Source organism: Rhinichthys klamathensis, unplaced genomic scaffold (genome assembly GCF_029890125.1).
Source record: "Rhinichthys klamathensis goyatoka isolate OS25496 unplaced genomic scaffold, OSU_Roscu_1.1 h1tg000631l_1, whole genome shotgun sequence".
In the NCBI taxonomy this organism is placed as follows: Eukaryota; Metazoa; Chordata; class Actinopteri; order Cypriniformes; family Leuciscidae; genus Rhinichthys; species Rhinichthys klamathensis.
In genome coordinates this window covers 570,824-589,862 of record NW_026607078.1, presented here as the reverse complement: position 1 = coordinate 589,862, position 19,039 = coordinate 570,824, and the positions used below count along the sequence as shown (strand labels likewise).

General features: G+C 38.2%; 1 protein-coding gene across 2 annotated transcripts in view; it reads left to right on the top strand.

Moving 5' to 3' along the window:
• Positions 1 to 19,039, top strand: part of carmil3 (capping protein regulator and myosin 1 linker 3) — a 57,065-nt gene that overhangs the window by 12,700 nt on the left and 25,326 nt on the right. For both annotated transcript variants that reach the window (XM_056241128.1, XM_056241127.1), the window contains exons 3-15: positions 1,742 to 1,792; positions 1,889 to 1,948; positions 2,061 to 2,182; positions 6,022 to 6,116; positions 8,380 to 8,450; positions 8,597 to 8,670; positions 11,021 to 11,096; positions 11,438 to 11,526; positions 11,758 to 11,852; positions 13,683 to 13,769; positions 15,394 to 15,503; positions 16,269 to 16,346; positions 16,585 to 16,661. In XM_056241128.1, coding sequence (XP_056097103.1) covers positions 1,742 to 1,792; positions 1,889 to 1,948; positions 2,061 to 2,182; positions 6,022 to 6,116; positions 8,380 to 8,450; positions 8,597 to 8,670; positions 11,021 to 11,096; positions 11,438 to 11,526; positions 11,758 to 11,852; positions 13,683 to 13,769; positions 15,394 to 15,503; positions 16,269 to 16,346; positions 16,585 to 16,661 — 1,085 coding nt within the window. The remainder of the gene's footprint in view (positions 1 to 1,741; positions 1,793 to 1,888; positions 1,949 to 2,060; positions 2,183 to 6,021; positions 6,117 to 8,379; positions 8,451 to 8,596; positions 8,671 to 11,020; positions 11,097 to 11,437; positions 11,527 to 11,757; positions 11,853 to 13,682; positions 13,770 to 15,393; positions 15,504 to 16,268; positions 16,347 to 16,584; positions 16,662 to 19,039) is intronic.

The following is a 19,039-nucleotide window of genomic DNA, read 5'->3' as shown; positions in this document are numbered from 1 at the left end:
GGGAAAAAAGAAAATGTCAGTTTACATCTTGACTGTACGTTTTTTTTAGTGTTTTGATTAAGCTAGTTTGTTTTAATATACTAATCTTAATGTCAATTATTTTAATAATAATATATTATTTTAAATAATTCTAAGTTATGCTACGGCCCCAAGTGACACTCGGACCCCTGGTTGAGAATCACTGGTTAAGATGATGGGGAAGGGAGGGACTGGTGTGAGGGGTGTCACAAAAGCCTAAATGAAGTGTGTTATAGGAATTTAAATTATGAATGAGATTAAGTGGTTTCTCCAGACCTGATCGTACTGTTTCAGGCACACACACACACACACTCGTTCCCTTTCTTAAAATATAGTACAATCCCTCTTTTTATGTTTCTGTAATCCTCAGACATCACACAAATCCTTATTCCGTCCTCTCTGCGCCTACTCATCTGTCTGTAACACTGTTCGCCTCACTTCATTACACATGTGAAATCCATAAACAACAGCACCCATAGAAGCGCCCAGTCTCCATAATTTTGTTATAACACTGAATCTTTATTAAAATTAATTATTAAAATGCTTTGAGAATTTTCTTAACCCTGTAAAGCCTGACATATGAAATAATGAGAAAAATCACATTTGGAATGGTTTATTAAATCTTTAGACAATTTGTTTTTTTACAAAAGTTTGCCTATGTGTTTTCATATTTGATAAATCAGACTTTTATGGCTGGTATAGTATGATATAGGAGAATATGGAGCTCTCAAAGAGAGAGAAAAAAAAACCCACCACATTTTTATTTAGAGGCCCCAAATCCAGTTTGGTGCAGTTGCTTATATTTATATGGTCAAAAAAGATGAAATTCTGATAGATTGCTGCTTTTAATATAAATCAATAAGATATTTTTACCAGTATAGCAGACTACTTATATAAAGTGCATATAAATAAGATCTTTTTACCAGTATAGCAGACTAGCTACTTATATAAAGTGCATATAAATATAAGTTGTCATTCTATCTCTCAATAATATGTCTTAGTAAGATAAGATGATATCTAAACGCTTCATTTTATGATCAAAGCTCTGCATTATTATACAGTATGTTTTACTCCCGACAATAAAAACTACAATGCAATACAATGATGATTTAGAGATTGTTCAAAAGCCTGATTTAATCACATTTTAACATGGTAAAAAAAAAAAAAAAAAAGATGCATCATGTAAACCTAAGTTTCTTCAGTCCAGAAAGTGTTCATCTTGAAATGTAACTAACAATATAAAAGTTATACTTGCGTTTACTTTGAAAATCAGTAAATTTTTCACAGCAAAAAGACACGTGTACCACTTCCTGTGGGGGAAATGTTTTTAGAATATTATTAAAAGGCCTTTTACTTGCTAAAAATGTTTAAACTATCAATGACAGCAGATGTGTATTAGATTGTGTACAACAGGTTTTTCAGCAAAGTTCTGATCATGTTGATAATTCAGAGGCCTTAGAAATGTGCGTATTAAATATGATAAAGTACGCTTTATAAGGTTATTTGTGTTGCATAATGTACACATTTAACAAATAAGTTATACTGTAGCGTTATCTTTGTGAGTAAAGTGTTCAGTTGACAAAATGGTTAAACTATGACTTGGATTCAGTTGAACAGGTTGTTCTCCAGGGAAACCTAAACCATTATTTCTTTGAACAGTCTTGCACTTTGCACTTAATCTTGCCCTATTAATTGTGCTTTCAAACTCTCTTTTGTCTCTCAGGTTTTGGCAACTTGGCGGCTGTACCTCATGGCCCCCAAGATACCAACCAAGGTACGGTAGGCAATTACGCACCTGTCTGCTCCATCTCAAAGCACTGCAGTAATCTGATTTAGATTGATTTATGTATGATGCTCATTTTCCCCTCAGGTGGAACAAACGTTCAACTTCCTGGAGATTCGGGCAATGAACACCCACCCGGATAATCAGGTAGAAAAAGCATTTACAGGGCTCCAGTGTTTTAGGTTTTGTTGCCATATTTTTTTTTCCACTACTTCTCTTAAATGTTTTGCTTTACTAAAGCATGTTCTTTCCTTCACAGGTTGTCATAGAAACAGACAAGTCCACATATTCACTGAGGCTGCAGTCTAATGAGCACCTGGATCAGCTGATAAACCACATCAACTTTGCTCTCTCTCGGATCTTCAACAACTCCATCTACACGTAAGTATTCTAAGAACCCCACAGGTTTGCTGCTGTCCCACATAGCCAGACTTTGACTAAACAGCGAAACGGTCCACATTCCAAGAACCGCCCACTCGAACATAAAGCGACCAATCACAGTTTGCTTTGTTTTATTACTAGTGTTTTTTCATTATAGACTTGTTACGTCCAAAAGTTAGTGCTTATATTATATTATATTATATTATATTATATTATATTATATTATATTATATTATATTATATTATATTATATTATATTATATTATATTATATTATATTATATTATATTGAAGAGGTAGAGCAGACTGTGAGAAAGGCAAGGGCTTCATCATCTCCAGGGCCTAATGGAGTTCCGTACAGAGTGTACAAGAGTGCTTCAGGAGTTCTGCGAATTCTGTGGAAATTGATAAAAGTGGCATGGGAAAAACAGGTTGTACCTAGAGCATGGCGCAGAGCAGGTGGAGTCTTTATACCTAAAGAAAAAGATGCTACAAGCATCAGTCAGTTTCGTCCTATTTCACTATTAAACGTTGAGGGTAAGATTTTCTTCAGCATTATTGCCCAGAGATTGTCCACCTACCTGTTAAAGAATGGCTTCATTGACACCTCAGTTCAAAAAGCGGGCATTCCAGGGTTCTCAGGATGCTTAGAACACATAAATGTTATCTGGCAACGAATTCAGTCAGCTAAAAAGGAGAGGAAGGAGCTCCATGTGACATTCCTAGATTTGGCTAATGCATATGGTTCAGTGCCACATGAGCTTCTTTGGGCAGCATTTGATTTTTTCAGAGTACCAATGTCAATAACAAATTTAGTGAAAGCCTATTTTGGAGATTTGCAATTCAGTTTCTCAACTCAAAAATTCAGCACTGCATGGCAATGCCTAGAGGTTGGAATAATGGCAGGATGCACCATTTCTCCACTGGCTTTTACCATGGTGATGGAAGTAATCATGAGGGCATCAAGCTGGGTAGTAGGAGGAGAGCGCTTGGCTTCTGGGATGCGACTACCACCAATCAGAGCATACATGGATGACATGACAACCATGACTACAACAGTAGCCTGCACTAATCGGTTATTGGGGAAGTTAACAGATAATATTGAATGGGCACGAATGAAATTTAAGCCCTCTAAATCAAGGAGCATCTCGATAGTTAAAGGAAAGGTAGTAGATAAAACATTCTTCATTAATGGTGAGGCAATACCAACAGTTTCTGAGAAGCCAGTGAAGAGTCTTGGGAGATGGTACGATGGGGATCTAAAGGACACAGTTCGGGTGGGAGAAGTTAGACGACAAGTAGTGGAAGGGTTGAAGAGCATAAACAGGTGCGACAGCAGGAGGAGAGGATGAGGTGTATAAAGGCCATTTCCCAGGCCAAGCAGGGAGAGTGGATGAGAAGGGAGAGTGTGGAACAACGTAAGATGGGCTGGCAAGACCTTTGGTCAATGGAAGAGAGTAGGATCAGTTTCCTTATTAGGTCAACATATGATGTTCTCCCATCACCGCAGAACCTAAACCTCTGGGTAGGAGAGGATCCCTCTTGTCCTTTGTGTTCATCACCTGCCACATTAAGGCACATTTTGACAGGATGTAAGGTGGCTCTTAGCCAAGGTCGGTTTACTTGGCGCCATGACCAAGTACTGTGGTGTTTGGCTTTAGCATTAGAAGGCAAGCGTAACATGACCAATAAGTTGCCACCTGTTCTAGCAAAACATTACACGCAGAAGATAATATTCCTCCGCCCAGGCGAGCAACCACCAAGAAAAGGTGTTAACACCAATTCTCGCCCAGGACAACTGGAAGCTGCTAGGGACTGGAAGATGCTGGCTGATCTTGACCAACGGCTTATTTTTCCACCTGAGATTGCCACCACTAACCTACGAACAGATATTGTTTTGTGGTCTGGATCAGCACGCATTGTTCAACTGATAGAGTTAACAGTGCCATGGGAGGATGCTGTAGATGAGGCATATGAGAGGAAGAAACTGCGGTATGCTCATCTGGCCACTGAAGCAGAACAGCGAGGATGGAGAGTCCAGGTTTATCCAGTGGAAGTGGGTTGTCGAGGTTTTGTAGCACACTCTACAACCCGGTTCCTCAGAGACATCGGATTCAGCGGCCAAGAGTTGCGTCGCACAGTAAATAACTTATCTGAAGCAGCAGAAAGGAGCAGCAACTGGCTGTGGTTGAGACGGAAAGATTCTAGCTGGCTGTGTACAGGCCGCCACGCTACGGTTTCGTAGAATTCTTGAAAACTTGAAGAGTCTGTTGGTTTGTTTGTATACGTTCCTGTGGATATTGTGTGAATGACGGGTGGTCGGGCAGATATTGTGTTTTGCGGTAGGTGGTATGCCATACGGAACCGTTGTCCACTGAAACTGCATATTAACGCACCAGTGGGGCTCGACAGCCTTAGTCAAACGGGTTGGCGCGTATGGTCGGGTTGCGGAGAGATTGTGAGATTGTGGTTAGGTCTCAGCAGCAGGAGGGATGTAGAGGTCAGTAAGCTGGGCTGAGTTGAGTGGGGGACGGAGGGGGGTGACTCTGGGACGCCAGAGTCACTGTCGAGCCCTCTTGAGGTGTCGTGGGCTAGTCGACGAAACACTGAGGACGGAAGGTGCCCACTTGAAGACCCTAGAGATGTCCCCTACTACTCGGTTCAATCCAGACGGTTGTCGTGCTGGTCCTGTAGTCGCATGCGCTGACGTGCCAAGTACACTGCTGCCGTTAACGCCGGACAGAAGGGGAGTCACACCACCTTATGGAAAGAAGCGTAAATGGATGGAGAAGCATAGTTTACTGTAAAGCTACGTCTTAGTTTTGCTTATCTTGGCGAAAGCCGAGTACAAATCAGCATGAAGTTTTAACATCTACTCTCGTGTAATGGAAATCATTTTTATTATATTATATTATATTTGTTACATGTGTGTCCTGTCTTTCCCCCGTTCTTTGTGTATTTGGTTCAGTCCTGTTTCTATTTTCCCGCTCCTCGTTACTGTTTAGTTAATTCACCTGTTTACCTGTCATTATCAGTTCTTTTGCCCCAGCTGTGCCTTGTTTCCCCATTCTGTTCTATGTGTATTTAAACCCTGTGTTCTCCCTCACTCCTGGTCGGTTATCGTTTATGTTAGGTGTGTTTGTATCCTCTGCCCATCTGCCTGCCTGTACCTGTTTGTTGTTTTGTGTTATTAAGTAAAGTATATTGTTTTTGGAAATCCTGATCTCCTCTTCTTCTCCTGCATACACCAACCGTAACAATATTATATTTATTATATTATATTATATTTGTATGTGTATATATATATGTATTATATTATATATATGTACAATATATATATATATATATACACAGTATATATACTTTATATATGGTAAAAGCACTTATGGATGTGCATAACATATTTCAAACATAACCACCTCGTGGTGTAAAAACAAAGAAAAACTTAATAAATGCTTATTAATGAAAACTTTGGTAAATAATATATATTAAGTTTATAAAGTCCTGTCAAAAGTTGTTACATTATTTAAACATTGCAAAGTGAAATAAATACAGTAGTTTTTTTTGTAGAATCCATAATGCTGCCTATAGAAGTCAGTATCTGCTAGAGCAGCAGGGGTGTGAGGCACTGCTGAGCAGTTAATTGAGAGATTTTCTCATATTCAGACAGTAGGAGATTAGTGCAATGCATAATAGCACTCTTTTTCTGTCTTAGTATTCAACTCTCTCGCTCTCTTTCCTGTTTCAGCTCTTTGGCCAGGTGTTCACATGCTGGGTCGGAATAACTGAGATTCTGATGCATTGCGAATCCCTCTCTCCCCCTTCCCTCTTCTTTTTCAGCCCCTCCATCTTTCACGCAGATGGAGATGTTACTGACGGAAATCGGAAATTTTCTCCAAGTTCTGAGAGTTCAGTGGAGACGCAAAGAGCATGTGGTGAGAGAAATAGAAGTACATATAGTTCATGCATCCACACACAAGCTCATAAATATTTTGATTATACACCAGATTTTAATCTCTCTAATCTCTTTTTCTTCCCCTCTCACCACTGCTGTTTTCTCAAAGAATATTTTGAATATTTTGCACTTAATTTATGCCATCTACTTGTTTTTGGTGCTCTTTGCTTTTCATGACAAATTATATAACAATATTTGTTTTGCCACTGCAGCTGTAGACAGTGAAGGACAGAATTAAAACGGTGCCAAATACATAAATTAAGAAAAAAAAAATACAAATGTTCTAAATTGAAAAGTAAAATAAAATCATTATACGGAGCAGTTATAGTGGGTATAAGAAAGACTATGCAAATTACTCCGTGCCCTTCATACGGTGACAGGGAGAGATGTGCAGTGTGCAGCTAGTACACAGAACACAGTCCTTGTGTTTGACTTATATAGACTTAAAAATGTGAAACAAAAAGGGTTTCACAGTCTTGATGGCATAGGAGAACAAACTTTCAAGCTCTTTTTTTGAAATATTGCTAATATGTCCCTACATATTGACATATATTGTTCAAATATATGTCATAGTGTCCCTGTAAACAGAAGAAAGACTACCTGTTTGGTAGAACAATGGAAAACTGGGAGTGTAGTGTCACTAGTGGCACAAAATCGCTTAGAGGAGTTCCACAAATAACTTTTTGTTCTTCAGAAATACATAGTATTTATTTATTAATTTATTGGTGCTTTAAATAATCCTGAGATGTGTCAAATAACTGTATAGCCAGCACAAGAACAGTGTTATTTTAGTATTATTTATATACTATTATAGTAATTATTAAAAAAAATATTTGCTTTTATTTTAATATTTCAATTTTTGTTTAAAGGTGTCACGAATTGAGAAATCAAATTGTCCATGCTCTTTTGACATATAAGAATTGTACTATAAAAATATCCTGTAAGTTTCAGAACTGCAAAACTTCCTCGTTAGTCCAAAAACAGCTTTTATTGAAACTAAGCTCTTTGTCACGTTATTATGTCATAGTGCGCCGAAAAGATCAACTTCCATTTCTACATCACTGTCTTTTTAGCCCCGCCCACCAATTTGTAGTAGTAAATATGAGAGATGCAAACAAAGGATTACTCCAGCAACAAAACCATAGAGATGCCTCTGAGGATTACAATAAAGACGTTTTAAAAGTGCCAAATTGTGGAAACAAACTGTCTTTGCTTTGCCATCCATGTGATCCTAACATTACGAAAGCATGGATGAGATTTATTTCTTTATGAAGTTCCGGTCAGATCTCGTCAGTAAGACACTGTTGGTTTGTTCGCTTCTTTACTGCCGATTTGTTTTTTAAACAAGACACAGTTCGACGCAGGCTTTTCAGAGACACTGAAAATAAAAGATGATGCAATGGCAACTACATTGGATACAACAGTAATATCGCATATTTTTTTTCATTTTTCACCATCGCTTTATCTGTACAGATCGGAGTATTTATACTGTAGCGACGCAGTCAAACTGAAAAGTTGTGATAGTTGCGATTTGCTGTTCTTTCCTTTGCTCCGGCATTTATGGGGTTAATGCGTTGGATTATCAGATACGGAAGAAAGCACGTATCGTAAAGAACGCTGCTTTTGTTATCGTTTCGATCTAAGCTATTCGCTGTAATCCTAAAAAAAAGATTTTCAAATTAGTTCCACGTGTAATGGCGGGGACGTTGAAAATGATTTTAATATGCAAAACCCAATCATAGCAGTTGATGTTTACTTCCAAGTCTTGAATGTGGGATGCCTATCAAAAAAACAGGATAGAAAATAGTTTTATTACTTCTAAATTAGGATGTTTTTTTTTTTATGTAAAAATTTTACATTATATGGGGACCTCAGACAACATTAAAAAAAATGCAGTTCATGACCCTTTTAAGATTTAGTAATTTGGTTTTGCTTTTATCATTTGTATTAGTTTTTTATGTTTCGATTTATTTTTAATTAATTTTTCTCTGTTGGTTGCCAAAATAACACTTCTCATTTTAATACAAGTTTGTTTTCAAATAATATTTATATTTTATTTAAATAGCAGAAGTGTTAGTTAGCAATAACAACTCTGCTCGATAATCCTATACAGCGAGAAATAGTTTGATAAAATGAGTTCTTTGCCTCCGGTGCTCTAAAAACCATTAAATCTTTATTTGTACAAATACATGTAGGGCAGTTTTTCATTTTTAGGCATTTTTTTTTCCTTTCTCCCATTTCAGGGGGCTTTTCTGAGACCTATGCAGCTCTGTGCGATTACAATGGTATCACCTGCAAAGAGGAAGTGCAGTGGGTAAGAGCTTACTTTAACCACAAACATATCTTCAGCGCCAGCTGTGTCATTTTCTGTATGTGTCACCGCTGTTATTGCACTCTAAATATGTTTTCTTCCTCTTTTTGGGTCTCTCTGCCTTCCTCTATCTCTTTTGCTCTTTTCAGGATGTGGATACCATCTATCATTCGCAGGACAACAGGGAGTTTAACCTGTTGGACTTCAGTCACCTGGAAAGCGGGTAGCCAGAGCACACAAATTTACATCTCATCTTAATATTCATGTTCTGTATCTGCAACCTCTAATTGCTTGCCTTTACTTTCATTGCCATCTCTACATCCCACAGAGCAGAGGTTTAAAAGCTTCTTCATTTTGGAAGGATTAGTCTAATGATATCTCTATGCTTCGTTAATTGCTTCGTATTGACAGGGATTTGAATGATAATTGACACAGGAATGCTGATGTCAGCCAGTGCTTTGAATGTGTGCTGAATTGAAACAGTAATAATACATTTAGTCTCTTTCCTGTGGCGTCTCTGCTGACTTCCTCCCCGGTGGGAGTCATGCTGTTTCTTTTTACATCCGTCCAATCGGTGTCAGGTTCCTTCACTGATTCCAGATCAGATTCTGTATTTTCTGCTGATGTTGGGTCTGTGTTTGCAGGCTGAAGGCTGGTTCACAACTCTCTTCCAGTTGAAACAGGATTACAAATATATATGACCTGTGAAAACGAACGTCATCTCTGCACTTTTACCTACATGACCCTGCCGCCTTTAACACATAAAAAAAGGAAATGCACTTAATATATTTATTCTCTGACTCTGAGAAATGATACGGTTCGTTGAGCACTTTGCTCAAGGGCAGTTCCGGTTATCTGCTGAAAAAGAATTTTTTCAGCAGTCGCATGATGAAACTCTAATGGGAGTGCAGCCACTTAAAGATCATTTTTGCATTTTAAAAAGAGCTTTTGCCTGACAAGAGTGCTTGTCATTTCAGATATACAGTTTAGTGAGTGTCTTTCAGACGATTGGTGTAATTTAGCAATGGCTTTGGCTCCGTCATTGACCACATTTGCATGCTGTGTTACAAATGCATGATGCAAACATGTGAAAAAAATTGCGTTAAGTTGATGAAGCCAATATACCGGTTTCTAGAAATCAATCTGAATAAGAAAGCTGCAGCCATATTCTTTTATTAATCTAAACTTTCTGTCATGTAAACACCTTTTTGGTAATGTTCTGTGTATATCTGCACATGTCCAAGTGAAAGTTGTTATGACTGCTAGAAGTAAAAGCTGTTGTAAAAAAGAAAAGCTTTCAGAGAAAACGTTTTGATTTCCTTACAAAAAAAATCTATATAATGACAGTGGACAAGTCTCATGAACTACATATTGAAATTTAAAGCGCATTTGTATGCTGGTGTCAAGAACATGATTGAGGATTAATAATGTGATAAATACTGTGCGGATTATATATATATATGTGTACTGTAGATGGAATAAAGGTTTAACCAGCCATGTTGAAAAATCCATTTTAAAGTGATAGCTGTGTTTTGATGCATGTCATTAGATGGTGCAAGGTTATTAGTTGGATCCCCAGCCTCCAAAAACCAACTTGACCACATTAAACTGGCTTGCTCCTGGTCCAAGATAGTCTACCTCAGACTAGAAAGACACCAGTAACCATATCCCAAAACACATCTGCCATCTTCAAATGGATTTTCTTACAAGTAAAATATGGTCCTTCATCAGAAAACGATGTGCATGCAAATGTGGGCAATGACATATTTCCATTAAAAGAAGAGTGGAGTTTATTTGCATTGCCTTTAGAGTTGAACATCAAATATTTGCAAAAAGAAGTATATTTTAGACACAAACTCAACATATAAGCCTTTATAGTGCAGAGCACTTCAACTGCCATCCCTTTGTTTCTTGCTATTTCACCAGCGGGGACACTTAAACTACCATCTAGATGCTGCATCTGTCTTGAAGATGTTATGTCATTGATTTTTAAGCATTTGTTCCATTAGAACATCTAAAGGGAGAGAGACGAACGGGTGATGTAGAGAAACTCTCATTTAGAAAGAGAAAACAGCTGAGTACACACTGCCTACAGCCTCACTACAGCGTCTAAACAGAGGAATGACGAAGCTGCAAATGAGAACACAGCCATCAGCCGTACTCAACAGGAGAAACCCCTCTCCATTTCTTTCCCTCGTCGCCTTTTTCTCCGTTCTCCATATGAGTGCAGTAAGGTCCGCTCTGTCTACCGGGTAAAAAGGTTTTAGGCTCAGGGCCAATATTAAAAGCTGTATCATAGACACATTGCACTGAGTAATTCACTGACCTGGCATCAGTTTTCCCATCGATCCACACTGTCCTCTTCCCTTCCTCTCCTGGCTTTCCTCTCAGTGTGCGTTTATTGCTGAATCTATCATTTTTCTTGAATAATAACATCTCTATTTTAGTCTTGAGGAGCGCATGCAACCTTACGAGGGGTTGCATGAGCAAAGTGAGAACGCCTCTGGTTGATGCAGCACCTCACTAAGACAATCTGTTTTGATTTTTCTCTTCTGTGTCTCTTTTCGTCACAGGGACCTTGCGGTGATTGTGGCGGCCATGGCGTATAACTCATGGTTTACCAAACTTTATTGCAAAGACTTGCGCATTGTAAATATCCTTTTATAACCATTTCTCTCTTTACTATGTCCAAGTCTTTTGTTTTTCTGTTTTTGTTTGTTTTACGTAGAAAACCGTACCGTGGTATTATTATTAGGGTTATTATCTCTACATGCGGTTTTGGACACTAATTTGATGGTAATACGATCATATTCTTTAAAGTACCATGTTAATACTATGGTATATGAAAATGGTATTCGGTCAGTCTGAAACTAAAGTCTGTGACTGTGCATGAAGTCATTATGGTGAGTCTTCCTGAAGAATTAAACTCTAGTGATTTGATCCTTTTCCCCCTCTCTCTCTCCTTCTCTCTCACACACACTCACACACAGAGTTCAGAGGTCGTAGAACAGATTCTGCACTCTGTCAGTAAATCCAGCAGTCTGGAGGAGCTCACGCTGGAAAACGCGGGCCTTAAAGCGTGAGTTATAAATCTCTCTATTGCTCTCTTTGTGTTATTCATCACTCCGACCACTTTCTTTCTTTTCATCTAAAAGTGTGTTTCTTGTTCTGTCACTGTCATTTTTTCCCTTTATGCTGTTCCCAGTCTTATTCCCCTGCCACATCTTTGCTTCTGTATTTCATCTCTGTCCCAGAGTGCAGAGCTTTCTATTGCAGTTCCATTTCTACTGACTTTCTTTCTGTCATTTAGAGATTTCCCACAGAAAATGGCCACTGCCCTGTCAGAAAATCCAGCATCAGTCATACACTCCATTAACTTGGCCCACAATACACTGGACAACCAAGGTACATGCATCAAAGTCTCTCTGGTTCTACTATCCCTCTCTCTCCCCTCCTCTGTCTATTTACCTGCTTTTGTCTGTTTTACACTTTCTGTATCAGCGTCTGCTATTTCTGTCTCTGAGTGGGTGTGTTTTGTTCTTTCTTGTCTATGTTTTGCTGGCTGATTGTGCTGAATCTGTAGCTGATTTGAAAATGGCGTCTTTTAGATTTGTGTGTGTGCTGTGGTTTTTCTAATGTCCGTGTTTTTGTGTCATTTTGTATGTAGCCTACTGTACAGTGTTTGGTGGAGAGCAACTACTAGTAATGCCACCATCTTAAATACATTTATTAATAGTGTGACAATGGAAGAACATTCGAGTTGGCCAATAGTGCTGTACAAAGTGAACTTCACAGTATATATATCTTTTATTATAAATGTTTTAAAGGGGTCATATAATGGTACATGCACTTTTACAAGTTGATTGTACTGAAATGTGTGTTGGCAGTGCCTGTACACAGCCATCATATAATGATAAAAATCCATCCAGTGGTTTTGTTTTAATCTCCTTATATGTTTTCCCCTGCCTCAAATCGAGCCGTTCGAGCCTGTGACGTCACAAGCTCGCACGCCCCTCCCACGATTGTTGAATGACAGCCGCGTTTCAACACAGACCCGCCCTCGCTCGTGAGCCAGCTGTCAATCATAGTCTGCGCAGAGTCGCGGACCGGCGCGGTTGATATGCTGGAGCACTGTCTATGAGCAGAATGGCGTCTAAGCGATTGTGGTGTTCTGTTCTTGGGTGTAATAACGAACACAGCAGTCATTTTAATGTTCCTAAATCCGAACCGCCGAAGACGCAGTGGCTGAGTTTGTTTTCGAAGGGAATATTCCCCACAAGCAACGTCAATGCTCTCATGTTTGCGCGAATCATTTCACACACCAGACTGCTTTATAAACGAGAGTCAGTATAAAGCTGGATTTGCTAAGAAGCTGCTCCTGAAAGGATCGGTACCATCTATTCCTGTTCCTGCAGCGTTTTATTGTTCCTGCAGCGTTGAGTGTAACGTTTTATTAAACTTTATATTAATATTTATATTAATCCTTGTAAATCGCTAGCTGCACGCTTCACAATGAATGCGTCTAAGGTTTACACTCAGGGTACATTACGGCATGTTTTCTATGTATGACGTTCTCAATATAATGCATAATCCCACGTTTATACTGAACAACGTGTTATGGTTATTGTGTTATTGTGTTACAAACGGTGTACGCCAGAGCCGGCTCTGGTGTACGCATAGAACAGAGAGGCGGAGTCAGCAAAGCTCATGATCATTTAAAGGCATATGCACTGAAACGGCGTGCTGAAAACAGAGCTGTTTTTGACCAGGTAAAATAAGTGTTTTCTTACAATACTAATGAGAATTTTTAATTAAAGTATATTACAAACTTTTAATTTAGACCCTAAAGAATCATATTAGCTTGTACAAAAATGGCATTATATGACCCCTTTAAGATTTTATAAATGATTTAAAATAAATAAATGAATTGCATATTTTAAAAGGCTACTTCCCCTTTAAGTAGCTTTAGTTTAATTAGCTTCTTTTTGTCAGTAGCTTGTGGTTTTCACTAACAGTAGCTTCTCCAACACTGGTACGTCCTCTATATGTGTCAGGGTCAGAGTTTCAGCCTGCCATCATGCCTGACACATGTCATTGCCTATCACATCACAAGTGTGCGTGTGTGAACGTAACTACAACAATGTCAGTGTTTGCCTGAAGGTGTATGATAATACGCTGTATGTAAATTGGTCTGTGACTGATCCAATGTGTTTGTGGATGTTTGTTTTCTTATAGGAGTTTCTAATCTCATCCAGCAAGTGTGTCGGCTCAGTAAAGGCTTGCGTCTACTTAACCTCTCCAAGACGTCGCTCTCTTCAAAGGGTGTGTTCAGAAGTAATCGGTCTCTAGAGGTGTAACGCCCTCTGCTGGTTAAGTCTATAACAACTATTGCTCCCTTACAATTCACTGATAAAAATATTAAATAGAAGCATGTAAGAAAGTTAATGTGAGATTACATTTATGTCCAGTTAGCCTTTCTAGCAACATCTATCTATCTATCTATCTATCTATCTATCTATCTATCTATCTATCTATCTATCTATCTATCTATCTATCTATCTATCTATCTATCTATCTATCTATCTATCTATCTATCTATCTATCTATCTATCTATCTATCTATCTAATTACACACCTGCGTGCGTGATGCACACCCAAATCAGATATAAAAAAGAAAAATCTCAAACTTGGCACAAAACAATAATTTGTCAAATCTCAGTCTGGACACATGGTCTACAGAAGATCTGCAATCTCTATGTTACATTTCAGGCTGTAAAAATAATGTTTTCTTGCTCCACTGATCTAGAATCAACTTCCTGTTCTCTCTTTAATCAGTAAGATTATCGATGGATTAGTTGCATCTGACTTGAGAGCTCCAGATTCATGACCAAAGAGCTAGTCTTCTCTTGGAGAGCCCAGACTCAATTATCAGCATCCTTGGCTGCTCCCAGGGTCTGCTAAACCTCTGGTTTTCTTTTTCAATCAATACATTTTTAAACCAAGTGGATGGATGGATAGCCTTCCAGCACACGCCATGAATCAAAATCCACTCGAAATAGCTCCCATCATTAATCTTTATTTATAATCTGTTTTGTGACGACTTCATTGCAGAAGTTTTAACTTTGAATGTAGAAGTAAGATGAACTTGTGGCATCTGCCACATCCGGTTAGCATTTATTGTGAACTTCAAAGTGAAACCATATCAGCAGTAAAAACAGAATTTACATATCAAAATATGAACTACAGCAGCTGTGAAAGGCAAAACTGAAAACTACTGTATCATGAAAGGTTGCAGTGGGTAACATTTTGATGAGTAAATTCCTGCTTTCAGAGAGCGCAGTGGGATGTTTTTGTTACTCCCTGGTGAGGAAGCGTACTGGCTGAGTTCACTGGCAAACTGCCACCTAACAGAGTTAGTAGAGCTGTCTTTTTGTCTCATAGTACAAAAGGCAATCACTAGCATTTTCTTCTTTAGAAACTAAATGAAAATCCACCCTGCTTAGTGCTTACAGAACATTTTGTGCATGTTGTTGTGGTTTGGTGGTTATGTACAGTGGAGTCTAAAAGTCTGAGACCACATTGAGAATCTGGGATTCAAAATCTAATTTACATCTGGAAATACACAAAGTCTCTAAGTCTCAAATCAAATATGTATATTTGTGAACTCCTTTGTACAGACAGACAGATGTTTTTGCTTCCATTTAAAGCTCAAGATGCTTGTTTTATCATTCTTAAATCACACCGGAGAACATAATTATTAGGTTTAAAACTCATTGAAGCAGAAGGACGAAATACCAAATGCTACAAATATCAACGACATTCTGAAATTTAATTGAATATGTAATGAAAAATGTGTTTTATTTAAAACAAGCAAAATAGAAGCATTTTTTCTTGTGAACTTTAGATTTGCTCTATGATTCAGCCTTTCCTTGTCTTTTCCCCCCAGGTGTCACGTCTCTTTCGCAGGCCCTGTGCTCCAGTGATGACTACTCCAACTCTCTCCTTCATCTGGACCTGAGTAAGAACCCAGGGATTCTGTCTGGAGAGGATGCAACGGTTAGAAATTGTTTTTATCTCACTTTTACTTCTAGTGTTCTTAAAGAGGTCATATTATGCCCTTTTATAAAGTCTTGATTTTGTTTTTGGGGTGTAGTAGAATAGGTTATCATGCTTGAATGTTAAAAAAACCGCATTATTTTTCACATATTTTACATTATTGCAGCACCTCTCTTCTTAGTCTGTCAGTAACACTCTGTATAGTTCATTTCTCTATGAAGCCTCTCTGTCCAAGAGGTGCAATGTGCTCTGATTGGTCAGCTGGAACAGTGTGTTGTGATTGGTCAACCACTTTGAGCATGTTTAGGAAATGTCACGACCCTTACCACAACCGCGAGTTTCACACTAACTGTTTCACACCGCAACAGTACACTACTAGCACAGCTCGTTTTATATATATATATATATACACACACACACATACACACACACTTCCAAATGCAAATAGGCAAATGCTCAAGTCAATGATTGGATCATTATTGCAGTAATTATTATGTTTCTAGCATGTGATATGTTTGGCAACAGTTCTCCTAACCCTATTTGATGGAGTGTGTAGCTTTTCATTTAATTTCTCATAGGCATATACGTATAATATATAATGTTAATGTTCCATTAAGGTCCTCACAATGTTTTTCTGGTTTTGATTTCTTAGTGAGGACACACAAATGAATGTTGAAAATAACTTGCACGTATACAGAGGCAGGTACACGACACACACATACACACACCACTATTAACAGCCTCAATACGTCTTCCTCATTGTAGAATCTGTACCTGTTCCTGGCACAGCCGAACTGCCTGGTGCATTTGGATCTGTCAGGCACTGACTGTACCGTAGACTCTGTGAGTTGACAGTGTGCCTCATTCTTCTGAATTTGTTATTGCCAAACTGCTTTTTACACACCATGATTTATGTCATTGCACCCAGAATGCCAGACAGCAATTTATCTCTGATTTCGTATTGATATTTCTGTCATATTTAATGGTCCTAAATTACAGAATTATTCAAATTTTCATCATTCTTTTGCTGCCACTCTCCTTCCCTCTCTTTTTTTCCAATTCTCTTTTTATTTCCTCTCAGCTATTTGGAGCTCTGCTGCGGGGCTGCTGTGCCGATCTCTCCTACTTGAACCTGTCCAAAAACTCCTTTTCTCACAGGTGAGCTAAACTGCCTCCCACATCCTCTTGCATGATAATCTGTCACTTTTGAATCCGTTTCATAGCATCTCCCTGCCTCAACCACGCACATCATCACAAGTCAGTTTGACTCATCTCAGTCAGTTCCTCAGAAACAGTGTTGTACAGTAACGTAACTACTTTTTCGGGTAAAAAGTAGTGTAACGCGCTACTACTGAAAATTTGGTAACGAAACGTTGTTCCTTTTTCAATTCGGCGAAACGTTACTTTTCCCAGGGACAGATTTGACAGCGATCTCCGTCATTTGACAGATTTGACAGCGATCGCCATCTCCGTAGTGAACGTCGCCTACAGAGAGAAATGCACATAATGGATTACATAATCAGAGAGTAGCCTATTTCTTTTCGTTTTGAATTGTTTCGTTTAAAGACATTTCAAGCTTTCTATATATAGATATATTTATCATGCCTGTGAGGCATACGCTGAGTTTCGGTTAATTTATGATGAGGTGCGCTCCAGTTCACGCGCAACAAGTGACCGCGCCGGCGCCTCCATGTCATGATTATATTGTCTGCTATATTTGCTTCTTATTTATTAAATCCAGGCAATTGGTTGATAAAAAATTTATTAAAATTAAGATACAATTTATACAAAACGAAATTCACTTTAAAGAAAGGCTTTCTTCAAAACAAAACTAAATGAAGTGGTCAAAATCATGTCTGACCCACTCCATGTCTCCCGATATATTGCGCATCCATCTTCCTCATGCTGTTCACTTTTCATAATCAACATAGATGGAAAAAATAACATTATAATATTTGAACAAATATGAAACTAAATGCGCTTATTTAATGGCTACAACACGTATAGTAGGCCTAGACTCTATTTGTACAAATTGCTGCACATTCATTTTTCTGAATTTTGCACACGTAAGTTGAAAGGCATTTGCTTACGTGCATAGTAAAACATATCTGCAACATTTATCAAGTTCACGGATAATTGTGCGTGCATTTATTAATCATTATGATACTAAAATCATAATAAAGTAGGCTATACTATGTACAAAAAAATCAGATGAGGCCAGAATATGAACGCAACGTGTTTAATTACACGTTAAGCATTTTCCTCCCATAGAAAACCATTATAAGAACGCTTAATTTGGCTTAACGCAGATTAGAAGAATGTCCCCTTATTATGTCGAAATTTTCCATTTTTTTTTCTTCCCGATGCGGTTCAGGACTTCAATACAGCCTGAATATAATTGCTTCCAGAAATTATTTTTTGGGGTGCTAACGGGGAGCTTTGGTCTTTCTTGGGGGCTTTCTTTCTAGCCCCTCCCTAGCGCCGCCCATGCATATGCCTATCCATTAACGGGCATTTCTACATAAATATTCAAAATTTTGATAAATGATGGCATTTGATTTATGGCATTATATATGGCATTATGCATAGTAGAACTTAATGTAGGCCTACACATTTAGGGACAGATATTGGGTTCTGCCCAAAGTCAAGCAACATAAAAGTAACGTAAAAGTAACGAGTAACGTAAAAAGTTAATTTCCATATGGGGTAACTAAGTAAAGTAACGGATTACTTTTTTTAAAGAAGTAACGAGTAACGACCCCACATAGACTGCAACGTAATCACCACTTTCAAGGGCCAGAAAGGTAGTAAAGACATTGTTATAATAGTCCGTGTGACTACAGACGTTCAACCTTAATTTTATGAAGCGACGAGAATACTATTTGTGTGCAAAAAAGCATCAGAGACTTGCACGGAGGAGAAGAAATGGTTGAATAAAGTTGTTATTTTAGTTTTTTTGCACACAAAAAATGATTCTTGTCGCTTCATAAAATTAAGGTATTATGTTGCAGTCTATGTGGGGTCAGAAAGCTCTCGGATTTCATTCAAAATATCTTAATTTGTGTTCTGAAGATGATCGAAGGTCTTACGGAAAGACATGAGGGTGAATAATTATTGATAGAATTTTAATTTTTGTGTGAACTAACCCTTTAAAGTGCCCACGGTTTTCACATTATTTCATCAGTATTTTGTCTTGTTTTTCAGTAAAAAATATCAAAACAAGGTGTTTATCTGAGAAGCAAAGTTATTTCTGAAGATATTAAGGTTTATTTTTAGAGACCAGCCCCCGGTTCCACAGACTTAAGCCTAGTCCCAGACTATGTTTACCCTGTTTTGACCGAAAGCAACTTGCACTGTCATTTCTTAAAATATGTCAGTGCCATTGCTTAGTCTCAAGATGCACACCAATAATGTTTTTTTTTCTCTAAGGCATGGTTATAAACGATACTTACATGTCCTAATTGATCTAAGGCCTAATCTTGGCTTAATATGAGCCCTGTCTGAAACCAGGCCCAGATCTTTCTATTTAAGATGGC